Source organism: Peromyscus eremicus, chromosome 8a, assembly GCF_949786415.1.
Source record: "Peromyscus eremicus chromosome 8a, PerEre_H2_v1, whole genome shotgun sequence".
In the NCBI taxonomy this organism is placed as follows: Eukaryota; Metazoa; Chordata; class Mammalia; order Rodentia; family Cricetidae; genus Peromyscus; species Peromyscus eremicus.
Window position 1 is genome coordinate 66,031,376 of NC_081423.1, and position 20,051 is coordinate 66,051,426.

The 20,051-nt window shown below is 46.3% G+C and overlaps 1 protein-coding gene across 1 annotated transcript in view; it reads right to left on the reverse strand.

Annotated features, from left to right (window-relative positions):
• Rffl (ring finger and FYVE like domain containing E3 ubiquitin protein ligase) overlaps window positions 1-20,051 on the reverse strand; it is a 46,144-nt gene that overhangs the window by 2,513 nt on the left and 23,580 nt on the right. Inside the window, 5 exon segments of the mRNA XM_059271344.1 lie at window positions 2,771-2,794; window positions 4,501-4,711; window positions 5,552-5,635; window positions 9,216-9,617; window positions 14,772-14,959. Coding sequence (XP_059127327.1) covers window positions 2,771-2,794; window positions 4,501-4,711; window positions 5,552-5,635; window positions 9,216-9,617; window positions 14,772-14,959 — 909 coding nt within the window.

The window sequence follows — 20,051 nt, forward strand, 5'->3', positions numbered from 1 at the left end:
TCTACACTTCCCTCAAACAGAGTGCCTTCAAAAATAAAACCAAAACAAAAAAAACACAAACCACAACTCAGTACCCAAACCACCTCCAGCTGCTTGTACTCTCAGAAAAAAAACATTCCAGGACTCAGAACTATAGGATAGTTCAGACTAGAAAGAAGGAACTTAGGACAAGGAGGCTGTAATATACAGTGAGTGAGCAGGACTTAGGTACCACATCCCCTGAGGCAGAATGTACAAAAAAGATAAAATTGGTTCAGAAAAGTTTGGATATAAACAGAACTGTAATGAATGGTTCATTAGAAATAATAAATCTTATCTATAAACACAGTCCAAATTTAATAAAGCTGAGAATCATGTGGGACCCCATGTACTATCCGACAATCTACCTCTATGCTTCTGAAAAGACTTCCTGATGGAGGGGCATGGGCAGACACGCTGTTCCCTTTTCTGTGCTACATTCATTGAATTTTATTCCTACCCCTGACTGCTTATCACTTCATGATAATTCACTTATCTCCCACAGTAGACTAAGAGCTTAATTTAACTTTTCAGCTGACAATCATAAGCTTAGCATTTGCTTTGTGCTCTGAGGTCAGATACTTATCTTTGAATTCCCAAAACATGAGTCACATGGTAGGTATTCTTTAAACATCTGATAATGAACATTCTGCCCAGGGAATGATAACTGTTCACATTGACTAACTGCCTACCATGTGTCAGGCCGGGTCCTAAGAGCTTTCTGTATTAACCCAGAGGTGCTGAAATAGGTTTTATAGATGAGACAACTTGGGCCATAGTAAAGTGGCTTGCCCAAGGACACAGGGCTGCTGAAGTAGTTCACATTCAGATCAGAGAGGCTCACGGATATATGGCCTTCTGGACAAGAGCTCCAAGGGCAGAGACTATTCAGACAGCATTAACTACCCAGAGTTACCTCTGAGTACACAGAGTTCTCAATAAATATCAACTGGCTAATGCCAGTAGTGGACACAGCTACTATCCTAGTTCAGCTGAGAAAAACCTTCATATTCAGAAGCTCACCTATCTCCAGTGTGTCAAATGAGCCTAAACTAAGCAGTCATAAAACAGAATTGTTCTCACACCTGCCACTTCTCACACCTGGACTTCTCCAGGGGAATTCTTTATCGGTTGCTTCGAGTCTTTCTCTTCTGTTCTGGACTAGTCTTAAAAAGTCACGTCACTGAATGCACAAGTCCTCTCATGTACATTTGTTTACTGCTAGTTTGGTGACTCTGGAATATTTTCATGTAGCTATTCAAATAAAACTATGTATGAAATATACATCAAGTCAAAGAACACTTCCCACAGGAGGGGGCTGACTGTGAGAGTTCCACCTAGGTAAAGCCCCTTGCGCCCTGCATGCAGAGGTTAGAAAGGTACGGGCATACCTAAAACAAGCTTGAGTCATTTACATAATTTCAGTCACTCATTACTTCACTGAGGAGAGACAATAAATGCATCAGCTCAGTGGTCAGCATTCTCCAGGAAATGAGAAGGATGGTACCAAGTAGATTAATCTGATCTTGGTATTATCTGGGGTGGGGTTGGGAGGAGGGCTAACCCAGATGATTATAGGGACTAAGAAAAAAAGCTCAACTGCCCATTCTGCACAGAAGACAATTTTACTTAGGATTTTTTTTTCTTTTTTTTTGGTTTTTCGAGACAGGGTTTCTCTGTGTAGTTTTGGCGCCTGTCCTGGATCTTGCTCTGTAGACCAGGCTGGCCTCGAACTCACAGAGATCCACCTGGCTCTGCCTCCAGAGTGCTGGCATTAAAGGCATACGCCATCACCGTCCATTAGGATAATTTTTTAAAAAATGCTCTGTAGGCTGTAACACTACTCAGAATAGTTGTGGAAATCCCCCTCAGCCCATTCCTCAAGGCTTTGAAAAATGTACAACGTGTGTGACATCCCACAGGCTACCAGGGTTCTACAGTGTGCTCTGAGGATGTCCCAATGGTGCCCTTTAACACACGGGTGGGTGTTAAGGCAGCCGGGTGGGATATGCATTTGAAGCTCAGAAGGCCTCCTCAGAGCACCGCTGCTGTCTGCTGAGCAGCTCTGACTACATTCAAACAGGGTTCTCTTGGGTCACCACCCTTGGTTTTTGGTTTGCCGGGCAGAGACTTAAGTGGACTAGGTGCAGTGAGTGGTATAAGCCTTTAATTCCGGCACTTGGGAAGCAGAGGCAGGTGGATGGATCTCTGTGAATTTGAGACCAGCTTGGTCTACACAGTTGAGTTCCAGAGCAGCCAGAGCTACACAGACAGATAAAGACTTAAAAACAAAAAAACTCAGCCAAGTGGTGGTGGCACTCGCCTTTAATCCTAGCACTTGAGAGGCAGAGGCAAGTGAATCTCTGTGAGTTCAAGGTCAGCCTGGTCTACAGTGTGAGTTCCAAGGATAACCAGGGCTGTTACACAGAGAAACCTTGTCTCAAAAAAACAACAAAACTCAAATGAAATCTCTGAAAGTGTAGACTCTCCCTAGACAGACCATATGGAAAGACTGAGCATAGTACTCCCCACATCGGGCATCTCCATCTCCAAATTAGCCAAGCCCCTAAGCTGCTGTGGCCTTCCTTCATAGGGGTGGGGCAAGGACAATGCCTGATTCTGTGCTTTCCCACAACCTCTCTGTAAGCACATATGCCTACAAGTCTAAGACTGTGAACAGCCATCAGGGTTGTAGACAGAAAACAAAACTGCTAAGAGCCTAAGCCCATCCTTAACAGAAACAATTACATACCGTTTTGGTTTTCACCACCAGACACTGAAAATGAAAGAAAAATGTGTGAATATGAGTGTGATGGTACAAAAGTAGTCTCCCAACCCCAACCCCCAACCCCACCCCCGCAATCATTTCTGCACTTCAATCAGCTCGAGGCTGAGAATAGGACCTGACTGGAATCTGGACAGATGCTCACCCTCCTCACTCGCTGTGTACTGAGAACTTACATGGAGCCCCAGCTGTTCTATCTACTTTGTTCTGAGAAAAGCAGGTTCCTCTGCTCTACAGTAGCCACTATGTCAGCTGAAAGGGCACTGCACATATCCTTTAATATTGCCCTTGAAGCCATCATTAAGGTTAAAAAGGAATGAAGAATTTGACTATTCTGTCAAAGCTCCCACATGTAGTCAGTCCTATTATTGCCAGGCATGGTAGGTACATGCCTATAATCCAGGCACAAGAGGCAGAATAAGGATCAGGAGTTCCACGACAGCCTGAGCTATGTATTAAGAGACTGTTTTTAAAAACTACAGGGTGGTGGTGGCACACACCTCTAATCCCAGCACTTGGGAGGCAAAGGCAGGCAGATCTCTGTGAGTTCGAGGTCATCCTGGTCTGGTCTACAAACCAAGTTCCAGGATAGTCAGAGCTGTTAACACAGAGAAACCCTATCTCAAAAAACAAAACAAAACAAAAACCATGGGTGGTAGCAGCAGCAGCACCACAGGACAGAGTTGTACACACTTTTAATCCCAAGCACTTGAGGGGGGACAGGCAGGTGGATCCTCTGTGAGTTTGAAACCAACCTAATCTCCATATCAAGTTCCTGCCCAGCCAGGGATATGTAAGATCCAGAATTAAACAAACTGCAACAACAACAGAAAAGAAAACCTACTCCCAAAGTCTTTGGGACCCTAAGGAGACTCTTGAGATAATCCCAGAGAAGACAGACTCTTTGTCAGGCCCCAAGTCTATAACCAATGCAATAAGACTTCTCCTAATTTGGTAAATCTGAGTTACTCAAATTTATTAGAGGAAGGCCCAAAGCTTGGCTTTTAACAACCATTTATCATACAGGGAACCAAATGCTCAAAGAACTATATCAGCTAGTGATGAGAAATGTCCAGTTCAAAATGGCCAAAGGAAAGGCTAGGGGTATAGCTCAGTGATAGAATGCTTGCTTAGCATGTGGAAGAAGACCCTGGGTTTGATCCCCAGCACCAGGATAGAAAACCCAAGCTATTGCTATTGTGCTGGGGATGCAGCTTAATAGTACAGTGCTTGCCTAGCAAAACAGCCAAACATGTTTCTCTTCGGCAGGACTTTTCTGAATTTAATAGAAAAACATCTACAATGAGTCAGTGTGAGGACAGTGTAAAAATCTAAAATGACACCATGCAAAATGATTTGGGAAATGAACAAGAAAAAGTCCAAGCCCCACTATATGCTAAATTTGCTTTCCAACCCAAAACTGATTCAAATTTAGTACTGTTGGTAGTCAGAATGAGTATGGAGTGTGTACCACGTGGCAGGAAGACAATGGCTTAGGAAATCTAAGTGATACTACTAGAGCCTTCTGCACAGGCTGCTCTGTGGATTCAATTGTGTACTCGATGCCTGTTCCTAGTCTTGGTACTTGAGAAGTACAAATGTGTAGGCTGGCTTCCTCTGAGGCTAAACACATGGGGATCAGATCAAGTCAGCCTGATGCTGTCACAAGTTCAGTGACCACCCAGATAGCCCCTCACCCAGGTGCTGGAGTCCTTTCTGATCCTTGTACAGTCGAGTCACCCTTTCCATCAGTTCCCACTTCTCACAGCAGCCCTTATAGTTGACAAAGTTGCGAGCCAGAATCTCCTTCAGCTGCCGCACCGTCAGGCTTTCGATGTCCTCCAGGTGGGTCAGGTCAGACAGTGAGGCCCTCCGGCCTGGGACGAAGCTGTCCTCTGAGCCAATGGACTGCAAAAGCAAAGATGTGATCAGGTGGCTCAGCTCTTGTGTCCTTTAAGCTCTCGTCAAGGAACCCAGAGAACCCAACAAAATGCACTTTGTTGACCAACCTCAAGGAACACGAAAAAGAGGGAACCTGGCACAGAGCTTGGCACAGCAGCAGACTGGTCTTTCCCTGCCCCGTCATGTTGTACTTTGTGCAGACAGCCACACACTAGAACATCATCAGTACTATGCATATAAGGAGCACCAGAGGGCCCTGGTTCTCAACACTGACGCCTCCACTAAATAGTAGACATAATTTTCAATATATTTACCATCTTTAGCCTGTTACCCCTCTCCAAAGGAGAGACAGCTGTCCTAACACAAAGGGTTCCTGTGGAAAGTAAATGTGGCAGTACAGGATACCCCCAGGTATGGTGCTGGCCTTTCTCAGTACAGACCTCCCTCGCAGGACTCCACACATGGCCTCACCTAAGCTCTATGGCCCCTGAGAACCATGCTCTGCACTGGTCCCTTGTGTGGCTGAGGCCTGAAAGCCTCATCTTACCTCCTTTCCCAAGAGTGGCTACTGCACCATAGGTACACAGGACAACAAGACTTTCACAGAAGCACCCAGAGCGTGGGCCAGAAGGTTCCCCATCCTCCACTGTGGCCTCGAATCTGCTTGCTCACACTAACAGCAACAAATGTTAATCTGAAATGCTGCTACTAAACTCAAGGACTCCAGGACTGTCCTCAGCAACTGACCCTTCTTGTTCCACCTGAGTCTGCTGAGGCTCCTAGGAACATCCCAAGAAGACCAGGGAAAGACCAAAGGCAAAAATGCAGACCGAGCAGAGGCCCCACCTGGGTCTCATCCTCGGTAGGTACTCTGGCTGTGCTCTCCAGGAAGACGGGCTCCTCGTGGTCCTGAGACACATGGCCAGTGGCCTGTGGGAAGAGAAAGGTGCCATCACATCCACAGAGATCTCCCAGTGACTTACATAGTATGGGCCTCTTTCAGTCCATACAAATGTCCAAAATGTATTCCCATCAGCCCCCAGAAACCGAGGCTCCCAAAGCAGAACCACAAATGCCTGCTTTCTGACAGTAACTCTCAGGCAGAGAACAATACAGAAGGTTTCAATGGATGGGAAGCTGCATCAAGAACAAGAGTGCTTGCCGGGCGGGGGTGGCACACGTCTTCAATCCCGGCACTCAGTAGGCAGGCGGATCTCTGTGAGTTCGAAGCCAGCCTGGTCTACAGAACTAGTTCCAGTACAGCCAGGACTACACAAAGAAATCCTGTCTCAAAAAACAAATACAAACAAAGAAACCAAGAGTACTCTGATTCTGCCCACCAGTAGGGTGGCATTAGTCACCATATATCACCAGTTTGCTCTCAACTTGGACAGCTGAGGTCAAAGTTTCTCTCCACCACATATCTTTGAACACTATGTCAAATGGCCTCCCCACAGCCTCCACCCATTACCCCAGTTCTGCCTCTGGACCAATGTCCACTAGTTTTTTCAAACACCTCATTCACATCCTTAACATAAATCTCCCTGGCGTCCTCAACTGACCATCCCCACCCCAAGTCACTCTGCAGCCTATCACATTCTAGAGATGTGTTCTAACTAGTAGGACGTGATGGAACCTGCCTGTAGCTGTTCAAATGTGTTTAATGAATTTAAGAACCTAACACCCTAAGGCGACAGAACACAAATGCCTCAGCTTGGGTTCCACTCCAGTCAGCATTCACTTCTCAAAAGGGCTCACTTTTGTCAGAGTGGTCAGGATTGTGACCTCCTACCTCTATTAACCACGTCTGCCACAAACCCCTACCTAGCTCCTCTTCACTTCCAGCTGCCTCCAGGCAAAGGGCCTGTGTGAGCTCAGAGCAAAAGACATGTCTGGGTTCACAGGCCTTTTTCCCCTAGAACCTGGATGAACAGTAAAGAGACAACTTGGGCCAGGCAGTGGTGGTGCACGCCTTTAATCCCAGCACTCAGAGGCAGAGGCAGGAGGATTTCTGAGATTGAGGCCAGCATGGTCTATGGAGCTAGTTCCAGGACATCCAGGGCTACACAGAGAAGCCTTGTTTCGAAAAACAAAAACAAACAAACAACAACTTGTGAACCTAAAGTGACCAGACAGCTCTAGCCATTGTCAGGAGAAGCAAACAATTACAATGGAAAAAAGCAGAGCTTAAAACACCCTAAGTGATGACAGGAACTCGTACATAGGCGGATGCAGCCAACAGTGTATGTATGCATCAACACCTCTGGTTTCCTACCAGTTTCATGTAGATGTGGTACCCACTAGCCACTTGGGTACTGTCACCTTGGTATTACCTGAGGGTCTTCCAGAGGCTAATCTGCTCCTGAGTAAACAGCTTTTGAATGTCTTTTGTTCCCTAGAAAGAGGAACTGGAATCCATGCTGCAAATATTTTCTCAGGTTGCCTACTGGGTAAATAAAAATCTCTAACTAGTATCTATCTGTCCACTATTCTGCTTACTGCACATACATGTCCTTCCCTAGGAATACTGTTAGGACATCAAAGGTGAAGGACAGATTCCTGGTAGGGCTAACTGTTAGATTTGCATTCTTGCTTGCTGTGATGTAGCATATAGCCAAGTTATTTAACTTCCCTGTGCCTGTTTTTCCTGTTTTCAAAGTTCAGGTATCACCAGAACAGAAGTACATCGACACTAAAGTCCTCTAAAATCTCAAGAGGAAAGGTACCCAATAACACACAGTACATAGTATCACCTGTTGGTGTAGGAAAATTCTGGTTAGTGACAAAATTCTAAGTTTATAATCTTACATTGAAAATCCGAAGATCTGCTCATTCTCCAACCTCCATGCCCCTCTTCCTCTTTTGAGACAGAATCTCATGCATTGAACTTGCTATGTAGAAGAGGCTAGCCTCAAACTCCTGATCCGTGTGCCTCCATCTCCCCAGTGCTGAGATCAAGGTATGCAGCACCATTCCTGACCTGCCTGAAGGCTCTTCATGAAAAAATATTTACTCTGGTTCCTCTCCTTGCTCACTACACACAGACTCAAGTGCTCTAAGAAACCAAGCAAAAAAAGGAATGTATAGCAAGAGGTCAAACTTGTCCAAGAGACCAAGAGCTAGAGTTTAGAAGAGCATTAATGACCAGCTGCTATCATATTGGCCTTTAAATGTGTTAAGAGCTGAGTGAGTGCCAGTCCTGGCCAAGGAGGTAACCCATAAATGAGAGGCACAGCCACCACCCATGTCATGTGGGAAAGGAGCTGCCAGTTCTCCTTATATACTATGGAGCTCCATGCTCCATAAATATACTGTGGGAGTTGAGCCTCTCTACAACCTAGCAAGCCCAAAGGGGTCTCGTCCATTATTCTAGGCTCAAAGTGTGCGCCCCAGATGACCAAGGGGTCAGAAACAAAAATAATTGTGGGGTTGGTGGTGTAGCTCAGTGGGAGAGCCCTTTGCCCAGCAGCATGCTTGAGGTCCTGAGCTGAATACCTAGCACCAAAAATAAACAAAAATCAGCCGGGCTGTGGTGGCACACGCCTTTAATCCCAGCACTTGGGAGGCAGAGGCAGATGGATCTCTGAGAGTTCAAGGCTAGCCTGGTCTACAAAGCAAATTCCAGGACAGCCAGGGCTGTTACACAGAGAAACTCTGTCTTGAAGAAAAAACATCAGTGGATATAGAGTCCTGATCTAGGCCCCAATCTTTACAGTGCCCATGCCCTGCAACTTGCAGCATCAGTGAAGGCCTTCCATAGATCTGTTTGACACCACCACTCCTGACAAACCTAAGAGTGGGTGTCATACTTAGTTTCTCTCTCCCAAGGCTTCCTCTGCTTACTATGGACTCTCCACGCCTCAGCCTGCTGCTCTTGGCTTACCATTAGACAGCTCTCACACAGGGACCAGGACAGGAGCAAGGCCCTGTCACAGTGTTTCCTATCTCTCCCCTCCCTGCCCAGTCAGGACAGACCTGTCAAAAGGGTAGTAAGCTGGAGGGCAAATTTGAACTAAACTAGAGAAATAATTGTGAGTTTCTGAAGCAGCTGGGCGGTGGTGGTGCACGCCTTTAATCCCAGCACTCGGGAGGCAGAGGCAGGCGGATCTCTGTGAGTTCGAGGCCAGCCTGGGCTACAGAGTGAGTTCCAGGACAGGCTCCAAAGCTACACAGAGAAACCCTGTCTCGAAAAACCAATATATATATATATATATATATATATATATATATATATATATATATATATATATATTCTGAAGCAATGATTTTTTTTTTAGGTCTAACTAGGGTATGATGGTGTTACAAACAAAACCCACAAAAACATGGTACCAGGTCAACCATCCCCGAACCCAAAGGATAAGCCTGATGACCAGAAAACATCACTTCCAGAATCAACAGGCAGAAAAGTTCACACCTCACACTACCTCCCACCCCATTCCCACAATGCAATGGAGAGGAAATGAGCCTTGGAGCAGATGTGGAGGTGAAGAGACCGCATGCTGACCCCTACCTGGTTTTCCTGGGCTCGGGGAGCAGAGGTGGCTTGCACAGGTGAAGAAGGGAGGCCAGGTGAGGTAGGAGGTCCTGTGCTGGTATGGGGCTGCGTCGGGAAAGCCTGCTGCGCAGGTAAGTCCGGGGACAAAGTGGGAGCGTGAGTCCTGTCCGCCTCAGAGATTACAGGCTGCTGGCCAAGCACCAAAAACACCAGCTCTTCTTTCTCCCGGCACATTTCGGTAGAGATGTCATGGAGGCTGAGATAGTCCCTCAGGTCCTTCACCTTCATCTTCATGAGTTCCTCCCGCTGAAAGGCTGTGGCTCGGAACCGTAGGCAGAGGAGGCAGAGGCGTGGCCCATTCCCCTCTTGGCTTGAACAAGTCATGCAGAAATTTTTCTTACAGTCCAAGCAGGTCTGCTGCTTAGAGCAAGAGACAGAGGAAAGCATGTCAGCTTGGAAGAACAAGTCAGAAAGTGGGATGGGAGCTACAAGACCAGCAGGGCCAGCAGGACCTCCTCCAGGAGCTCCTGCTCTACTAAACTGTTCCCTATATCCAAGGTGTGAGTCACACTGCGGCTGCCGGATTAAAGGCCACTTGGAGGTAGCAGACCGCCTGTGTCTGTATCCACCAACAGGATACCTGACATTTATACACAACACAATCATTTACATTTATAATTTAATTTAAGGCTTATGTAATTTTTTTCCCCCAGACAGGGTTCCTCTGTGTAGCCCTAGCTGTCCTAGAACTCACTCTGTAGACCAGGCAGGCCTTGAACAGAGATCGGCCAGCCTCTGCCTCTGCCTCTGAGTGCTGGGACTAAAGGAATGTGCCAGCAACGCCCAGTGGCTTATGTAATGTTTAATTCACAAAAAACCTGAGGCTATTAATAGTGATGCCATATTTGGAATAAAAAAGCTCTGCCTTTTTATTCACGTCTCCATCTCAAATGCTGTTGTTCAGAGTATAGGTATGTTACATTGGCCTCTCTGGTGGTGCTCAGTTTCCCTACCTGTAAAAAGTAGGTGAAAACAGGTCATTGTGGAGATACAGAAATAATGCATTGAGGCACACCTGATTCATAATGGGTTTTAAGGAGAGGAGCTGGGGTTCAGCGCCTATCTGTGCCCCTTTCTACCTGACTGCCGAGGAAGGAAAGCAGGTGTATGAGGAGGGTTACAGTGGGGGCTGGTTTCTGTTGTTAGATTTTGTTCGTCTTGTTTTTCAGTGCTTGACATTGAACCCAGGACCTTTTTGCAAGCTGGGTAAGCGCCACGACACTGAACATCTTTAGCTTTTGGTTTTTTGGGTTGTTTGGTTGGTCGGTTGGGTTTTTTGTTGTTGTTGTTTTTTGAGACAGGTTTCTCTGTGTAGTCCTGGCTGTCCTGGAACTTGCTCTGTAGACCAGGCTAGCCTTGAACTCAGAGATCGGCCTGCCTCTGCCTCAAGTGCTAGGATTAAAGGCATGTGCTACCACTGCCCAACCAGCCTCTGTTTTTGAGATAGGGTCTCACTATGTAGCTCAAACTTGCTCTGTACAGATTACAGATTTCGGGCATGTGTCACCATGCCCAGCTAGCAGCTACTGTTAATACTGGTATCAATAGAATTTACTGTGATGCTACAGTAAGATCTAGCTTATCATTTCATTCTAAAGACCCTTAAATTTTAAATATTAGTGTTCTTCCCTGATTTACAATGAGAAAAACCAAGAATTATATTCAAGGTCAGATACTAAAGGCAGAGCCTGGATTAGTCAGTACCCTGTCCACAGAGACTCACAGGTTCCTCTGCTCCAGCAAGACCATTCAGAGTGCTGGGAAGTGGGTGGTACACTCCAAGATAAATATTTAGATAGGACAAGGGACCGAGATGCTACCTTCTGTCCTTTATGAAAGCACAGAGTGTCTCAGTGTAGAGACAAGTGTGACTGACCCGCAAGCTGGCACTGCCTGGTGCAGCTACTCCCACAGTCACAGAGGGCACACCAAGGCTGCTCAATCCGCAGGCTGTGCGAGTACAGTGACATTTGACTGAGCTCTGCTCCAGCCAATGACAAGTCACTCTTCCAAGAGGTCATTCCTGGACATCTTGGGATCTATTCCAGGGCACCTTCTCAAGAGGTTAAAAATTTTTCATTTCATAGTCACTCAAATGTAACATTAGTTTACATGTTTCTGCTTCCTTTTTTCTCAATATGGAAACTGTTCAGCTACAAAAAGAACGCCTGAGACACACTCTCAGAGGCAGATCAGGGCAATCTTTGTGTGGGGCTGAAGAGTCCACATCCACACAGTACAGGCAAAGCAAGAAAACCTGAGTGTTGCAAGGGGATATACACCAGTCCCCTCCTCAACTCGGCTATAACCAGACAGTAAGCTGTCCTGAGACTGAAAAGGACATGTGGCTACACCAGCAAAGAACAGTTGTGACCAGCAGCCACATAAATGGAAAATAGGAGTTCTGAGTATTTGGGGTTCAGCCCTGATGCCTGGCTGAGAAGGAAGAGGCTGCGGTGTCATGAAGCTGTGGTCCCCAAGTGGAGTGTTACTTAAGCCAACGCAGTTTGACAAGACCGAGCTTGACTCAATTATGAAGCTTGTGTTGCTCAGTCAGCCAGATCCAAATCTCTCTCTTCTTCACATGTGTGTAGCTTCTGGATGCAAGATCAGAAGGCAAGGATGACAGCCTAGTTTCTGCTACGCCAGCCCACCAGGGGCTCTGAAGTAAGCCTGCCTCTGAAACAGCTCTAAAGGAGGAGGGGAACACTTGAGGCTAAAATCCTGAGTGCAGTGGTGGGAGATAACAAAGAGAAAGGAGGAAGGCTGTCAGCAAACAAGAGAATTTGCAAAGGAAAGGCGGGTGAAAATTCTAACAGACGGATCAAAGCAGAATAACAAAATAACAAGAAAAATGAATCAGAAGAAGTTCTGAGCCTGAACTGAAACAAGAGCTAGCTAGTAGCCAGCGTTGGCCAGGCACCACTCTTTGGCTTCCTCCCCTTCACCAGGCTGTCTTTACTTCCCCAGTGTATCCTCAACCAACTCCCTGGCGCTGCATAGGCCCACACTCTCATCCTGCTGGCTTCTGAACCACTGAAATATCGGAGATCGTTTATATAAACCATCCTAAGACAGACACTCACAGGAAGGCATAATTACTCTCTTAACCCTCTAGTCCATCTCAGATCTCCTCAACACCAAAAACCCACTTCTGCTCTGCATCTGAATACTGTGCCCAAGTTCCAACCTAGTACAAACAGCCTCCTCCACCACCTCATGGCAGGCAGTCCAGCTGAAGAGGCAGGGCTCCAGAACTCCCTCTGAAACTGTGAGGCCAGTGCAACACTACATGTGGGCACTGCCAGGACAGATGGGCAGTTAGCTTGTGGCCGAACTGCAGCCTGTCCCTTCTCTCCAGGACTGGGAACCTGATGGATGAAGGGAACACATCTTACCTGTATTCTCTCTACAAGTCTTTGCTGTTGTCTTATGCTTTGAACCCAGTAAGCATGTAGAAAATACTGACCACAATGGGAAAAAACAAAAACAAAAACACGATGGTAGGATCCATGTAATCAAGGCAATTCAACTACTTCTAGAAAAGCTGTTTTAAAAGTCTCTGGCTGGCAAATGGTAAACCCTTAAGAACGCTGATCCACTTAAGCATGAAATTACAAATGAAAAATACTTGCAGCAGAAAATATCCTTAATATTCACAAAATTCGCTGTAAATTGCACAAAATTAATTCATAATTTAGAGCAAGAAAATATTGCACCACTATCATCTTTCATCATCCAAATTGGGATCTGTCTCCCCCGATGGAGTGCTTCAGGCCACAGTGGCTTTGCTCTTGTCTGACTACATGGTGTACTCTGCCTTGACCTCTCTGTCCCTCTGAAAGCTCCCTAAGCAGGGACAGCCTCCTTCATCCCTGTCTGCCTTGCCCAGACAACATGACACCAGCTAGACCTTAGCACTTATCTCCAGTGGGGGAGGAGGGCAATTTCATCATCTCCGTGCTCCCAAGAACCTCGCCTGATACCTGTCCTCTTCAACTCAACACTCTATGTCTTCTTGTAGGCCCCTGCAAGTCCAAGATCTGAGTCTGAATACTGGTTCTAGTACGGTGATAGTGAAATGTTGTTTATGGGGGAAAATGAGTATGTTGATGTCTCTTGCTGTTTACCAAGAACCTGTCATGTATCTTTTATAATTTTTTTTTTTTTGGTTCTTTGAGACAAGAGTTTCTCTGTGTAGTCCTGGCTGTCCTGGAACTTGCTCTACAGACCCAGCTGGCTTCGAACTCAGACATTTACCTGCCCTCTGCATGCACCACCACTGTCCTGCTTTCTTTTTAAATTTTAAACTCTAAGACTTTGTCATATGTAAAACAGGATTTGTTGGTTTCTAAAACTGAAATAGTCACTGTGAGGATTAAATGAGATCCTCCCCACCCCCGCCCCCACCCCAAAAAAAATCCAAATTTAAAAAAAAAAAAAAAAACCTGCTGGGTGGTGGTGACAAATGTCTTTAATCCCAGCACTAAAGAGGAGGATTTCTGTGAATTCCAGGCCACCCTGGTCTACAGAGTGAGTTCCAGGACAGCCAAGGCTACACAGAGAAACCCTGTCTCAAAAAGCAAAAACAAAATAAGGAAAGAAAAAAAATCTAAGCAAGGAATAGTGGCATACCTATAATCTCAGCACTTGGGAGGCTGAGGCAGGAGGATTGCCTAGAGTTTGAGACCAGTTAGATTAACATGGTGAGGTCAAGACTAGCTTAGGTTAGAGTAAAACTCTTTCTCAAAAACAACAAAATCCCAAAACAAAAACTAAAAAGTCTTAGAAAATTTTATAAGTCTAAATTTTTTGCTGTTGCTTGAAACAGGGTTTCACTACATAGCTCAGGGTGACTTCAAACTCACCACATCAGGTATATTTCACCACACCTGGCTAAAACCTTCAACAGTTCCTCTCATACAGTGGAAAGCTTAAAAGAATTACTTCCCCTTGGTTTCCTAATGTCACCATTTTATCCTTGAATCCTACCAGCCATTCTGGGTTACAAACCTCTTCTTCTGCAGGACATGTGCTGCCTGAGGGCACTAACAAAGGGACAGACAGACATACTCCTACTGCAGCCCATTGCAGATGGTGTCCATGCTAGAGAGTGGTCTCCAGATTCTCTATGAGGGTTTCCTTGTCTCTCAGGAAGCTCTGACAGGCTTTTGATAACGAGGACAAGGTTAATCTGCAGTCAGGCCTTGTATGCAACCGCTAACAGAGCCAACACCTGCCATGTTTCCAACACGGTGCTGGGCACACTTAGCCTCGGTTCATTCCCAGCACTAGAAAAGGGCACTTCACAGCTGGGGCAATCCTACAGCTGGTGAGCACCAAGGCTAATGGTCATGCAGAAGCAGCTGCTCCCAGTCTATGCTGAGATGCCTTGCCTTCACTTGAACAGTTGTTCTCGAACATTCTGTAACGAGGTCAGGCCTGGGTCCCTAGCAAAACACAGGTAAAAGCCAGGTGGCTGGCCTGAGGTCATAGTGCAATGACACTTACCTTTCGGGTTGTGCTTGCAAAGTGGACCCCACAGGATTTGCAGCTTGGTTCGGAGCCTGTGGGGGAAGGAAAGGAGCTGTACCCAGGGTTGGAATAGGCTTGCGTCCTGGCTCCCTGTGGTGGTGGGGCCTCCTCAGGCTGTCCATCCAAGCAGAACCAGTTGCAGCAGGATGCCCACATGATAAAATCTGGTACAGGAGAGGAAGAGGTAAGAATTACTGCAGTTTTATCCCCAGGGACACAGGTAAGACAGGATACATCTCCACACCTGCTGAGTATGAGGCCGTGACTTTAGGGGCCATGGAAGGCTTGCCACCTCTTCTACCACCACAGTTAGTATTCCACCAGAGCAAGGTGAGCTATAAAGGCTTTGCAAGGTTGCCTGTTCCTCTGATTTGTTTAATCTGAAATCTCACTACATTACAATTCATTCTTACAATTACAACCAGCTTAACAGCCACTTTGTTCAAAGGCATCGCCTGCCCTGAGGCTCAGACAAAACTTTCTATCACACATACACACTGACCATGAAGTGCTGTGGGATGTCCTGTATGCTGTAAATATATGTTGCTATGATTGATTGATAAATAAAACGCTGACTGGCCAGTAGCCAGGCAGGAAGGATAGTGTAGGCAGGACAAGGAGGAGGAGAATTCTGGGAGGTGGCTGAGGCAAGGAGACGCTGCTAGCAGCCACGAGGAGAAGCATGATGTAAGATACCGGTAAGCCACAAGCCACGTGGCAACTTATAGATTAATAGAAATGGGTTAAATTTTTTTTGTTTTTGTTTTTCGAGACAGGGTTTCTCTGTATAGCTTTGCACCTTTCCTGGAACTCACTTGGTAGCCCAGGCTGGCCTCGAACTCACAGAGATCCGCCTGGCTCTGCCTCCCGAGTGCTGGGATTAAAGGCGTGCGCCACCACCACCCGGCTTGAAATGGGTTAATTTAAGATATAATAAGAGATAGCAAGAAGCCTGCCACGGCCATATAATTTGTAAGTAATATAAGTCCCTGTGTGTTTAACTGGGTCTGAGTGGTAGCCGGGTGGACACAGGAATACTTCAGCTACAATGGAGGGTGAGTATTATAAATGGGCTAGCGCTAGGGACTAAGAAGAACACTGAGACTGTAAAAGCCCAGGTGATCCGTACACCACATTATCCTGACTTTCCCTCCCACTAGCCTATACAAAATACTCTTAATCCACACTCCTGCGCCTTTAAGCTTCTGTAGTTGCACTGTTCTTTTTAAAGATTTATCCTCTTATTTATGTGTATGTGTGTCTGTGAGTAAATGAGTGTGTACTGGAACTGTAAGGGCCAGAGAGGGCATCAGATGCCTTGGAGCTGCCCTACATGTCTGCTAGAACAACTCAGGTCCTCTAGAAGAGCAGCAGGAGCTCTTCCAGCTAGCTAAGCCATCTCTCTAGCGCTGTGGCAGCACTTCTAACAGTTTCCTACTGATCACTTATTTCCTACTCTCCAACTTTAGCTCATCTAGGGCAGGGACTATTTCTTAATGTCTATACTGGACTCTAGCAGCATCGTCCTTTAATAAAGAGTGTTTTATTTATTTATTCCCATTACACATACCAAATTTAGGTATTAAGGACAAAAGAGATTGATTTTTAAGTTCACAGAACAAAAAGGACCCAACCCCTCAAATGTCAGAATGACCTGATGACAGTAAGGTCTACTGAACACCAAGCACTGCTGGGAGGCGTGACTGTGTCCCATGGCAGAGTAAGCAGTCGGCTGCGTGGACGGACATTCTGAGCCTGAGCTCTTGGCTCTCACACACAAATGGATACTTCCTGCATTGTCTCTTTAACAATGGCGTTTTCATAGTTCAAAGACAGCAAATTGGAAGGAGCTAAGAGGCAAATCAGTCCAATGATGGTCATTTTATAGAAGAACAGAATGGGGCACAGGTAGGTGAGGGAACGCACCAGGCCCCATGGGTTACAATTTTAGGCTTCTTGATTCTCCCAAGCTTCTTAAGCTTTCTAACATGGCCTCTGACACACTCATGACATAGGTCATTTCCTCCTGTAAGCATGTTGGCTGAACACCTGACTCCCTGACCTGACCCCTGTGAGAAAAGGGAATGTGACAGGACCCAGGCTGTCACACAGGTGGCTCAGTAAGGGCTGATGAATAGTCAAGACGTCTTGGCTAGGTGCACATCAAAACCATTTGTCCCTATCTCTGTTGATTGCCTGGGTCTCTAAGTTGCCAGAGAAGAGAGACCAAATCTGCCTTTCTGCAAATTCACAGTACACAAGGCATGATGGTAAAGAGCACGTCACACATGCATCATAAATTAAAATAAATGAGTGTTTGTGGGTTTTATTTGTTTTAAGGCAAGGTCTCAAGTATCCTAGGCTGTCCTTAAACTCACTACATAGCTAAGATGTCCAGGAACTCCTGATCTTCCGGTATCCACTTCTCAAGTGCACCACCGCACCCAGCATGAATGCCCAGCCTAAAAGGAGTTCTTTGTTGACAAGGCCATGAGTAGCATTTCTCTGAAAAGGGAGTTTCACAATTCTTTAAATCACATGTTGATATGTCTGAGTGTGTACAGACAGGGCACACATCCCGCCCTGCTCTGCTGCCTGTGGGCTGTGCTGTCCACCTCTAACAGGTCACACTCTTTCTGTACTTCATATGTGTCCCCTGACACTCTACAGGAAAATAAAGCACTCAACAAATATTAGTTGCTTCCACCTGCACTGTAAAAATGCCTTTAACTACAATTTCCTTTGGGAAGGCAAAGGTAGACTGTAAACCCAGAGGTTTCATCAGTCACCAGGCAGCTTTCTGGGCCTGTCCGCAGGGGACAAGGGCATGGATGATTCAGTAACTTCTCTGAAAACCTCTCCTTAGTTAGGCATGCAGTACGTGCGCAGTATATGCCTTTTAATCCTAGCACTCAAGAGGCAGAGAAAAGCCAGCCTGGTCTACATAGTATCAGGTTAGCCAGACTCCATCAAAAATAAAACAAGAACAACAAAAATCTCCTCATTCACACACACACACACACACACACACACACACACACACACACACACACACCCTTTACTAATGCCAATCCCTTTGTGCTTTCCCAGTGCTCAGTAACCATTCCCAGGGAGTTAATGGTCAGCCAGAGTTGCCAGTGCTCTACTGGAAGTTTGTACAAAGCATGGTGGTGGTTAGGGAGTAGGGCTCGCACAAAGATGGCAGAGGCAGGACAAGAAGAGTTCACTAAGGAGGTACCATCCTTGATATGACAGCAGGGAGAGTTTACCAGAGAGGCAGGAAGAGGGGCCTTTTCTAGGAAAACCAAAATGATATGCACCATAGAAGAGAAACTACAAAATGCTTATAAGGGCTAGGGGTAGGGGTAGATGAGGTAAATAAAAGGACACGAGTTAACCAGGAGCCATGGAAAAATCGTGTATTCTAGCGGAGGGAACCAGGACTCTATCGTGACCAGCTCACTTGAATATCTGGGTGCCTTGTGGTAGTAAGCACTCTGTGGGACAGACTGGCAAGGGACGGGTTAGGACAGGGACACTGCTGCAAAAGTAGAGGCCGTGGGAAGGAGAGAAGTGGCTGGCAGATCTCTGACGGAATCAGCAAGATATGCCAATGAACTGAAAAGAGGGTAGGAGGAGGGTGCAAGGCAAATCTAAGGGTCTCCTATTTATTTACACACCAGGATAACTAAAGGGGACTACTCACTAAGATAACTAACATCCTCAGGAGAGAGCACACACAGGTGTTAAGATGATAAAATTGAGTGTCACACCAGTGGGACAGGCATGTCCATGTGTGCATGTCTAGGCTGAAGATAAGGGTTTAGGAACGCTTGACCTACTGGAAATCCATAGGGCCAGAGTGGGGCAAGAGATGGACTGAATGCTCCAAGTCTCCCCCAGAAGGCTCTGAGAAACAGAAGCAGGGGAAAGCCAACCAGGGAAGGGCGGAAGGATGCTCACAGGGGGAGAACCGGAGAGTGTTGCTTCAAAGAAATCAACAGTGCTGTCAAATAACTCAAGGAATGGAACACAGTGAGGGACTTCACAACGTCCAAGGGCCTTTGTTTTAACAGAGTGTGAGTGTGCTCTGCCTGGGCAGTTCGGGAGGAAAGCAGCTGACTGACTGGTGACCACAGGAAAGAGACTGAAAAGTGAGGACCTGCAAGGCTGAAAGCTGCCTGTTCACAAACTTGACTGGAAGGAAGAGAGAAGGCAGCAGCTGAAGGGGACCCAGGGTCACCAGGGTAACTGCAGGCACACAAAGAGATAAGGATTCCTAAAAACAAACATACAAAGAAAGAGGTAAGGGCTCTGTCATGTAACCAGTAGACCTACATTGTAAGGTACAACCAGCAGGTAAACAAAGGCTGCGTGCTGTACTGTTGTGGAATATTACTTTAACGATGTCAGATGTGCTACAATTGTTTATGTTGCTTTTTTTTTTTTTCCAGTTTTTCAAGACAGAGTTTCTCTGTGTGTAGTTTTGGTGCCTGTCCTGGATCTTGCTCTGTAGCCCAGGCTGGCCTCAAACTCACAGAGATCCACCTGGCTCTGCCTCCCGAGTGCTGGGATTAAAAGTGTGTGCCACTGCTGCATTTGTTTAATTAGGTAAAGATGTGCTGCTGTTTCACCTTGCCTGCCTAAGGCACCTGATTAGTCTAATAAAAAGCTGAATAGCCAATAGCTAGGCAGAGGAGGGATAGGCAGGGCTGTCAGATAGAGAGAATAAGTAAGAGGAATCTAGGCTCAAGAGAACGAGAGAGGAGAGAACAAGGGAGAAAAAAGGGAGACGCCCGGGGCCAGCCAGCCAAGGAAGAAGCAGGAAAAGACATACAGAATGAAAGAAAGGTAGAAAGCCCCAAGGCAAAACACAGATAAAGAAGAACAGGTTAAATTAAGTTATAAGCTAGTGGGACAAGCATAAGATAAGGCTGTGCATTCATAACTAATAATAGGTCTCCATGTCTGTATTTGGGAGTTGGCTGGTGGCCCAAAAGAAAGCCTGCTACAATACTCCACCAGCTTAATGAACACTCAGGAAGCAGACACTATGCTGAGGCACTGGGACTACACAAGCAAGGCCCTCATCCAGAAGAGCTAAGGGCCCAGAAGGACACCATAGCTACCCTCAGCCACTGTGATACTAGATCAGGCCCACTTCCCAGCCAGGAGTCAGAGCAGTCTAGCTTCCTCCACACTGTCTCATTTTCTCCAACCTCAAGGGCCTCTCCTAAACATCTTGGAAGAACAGCT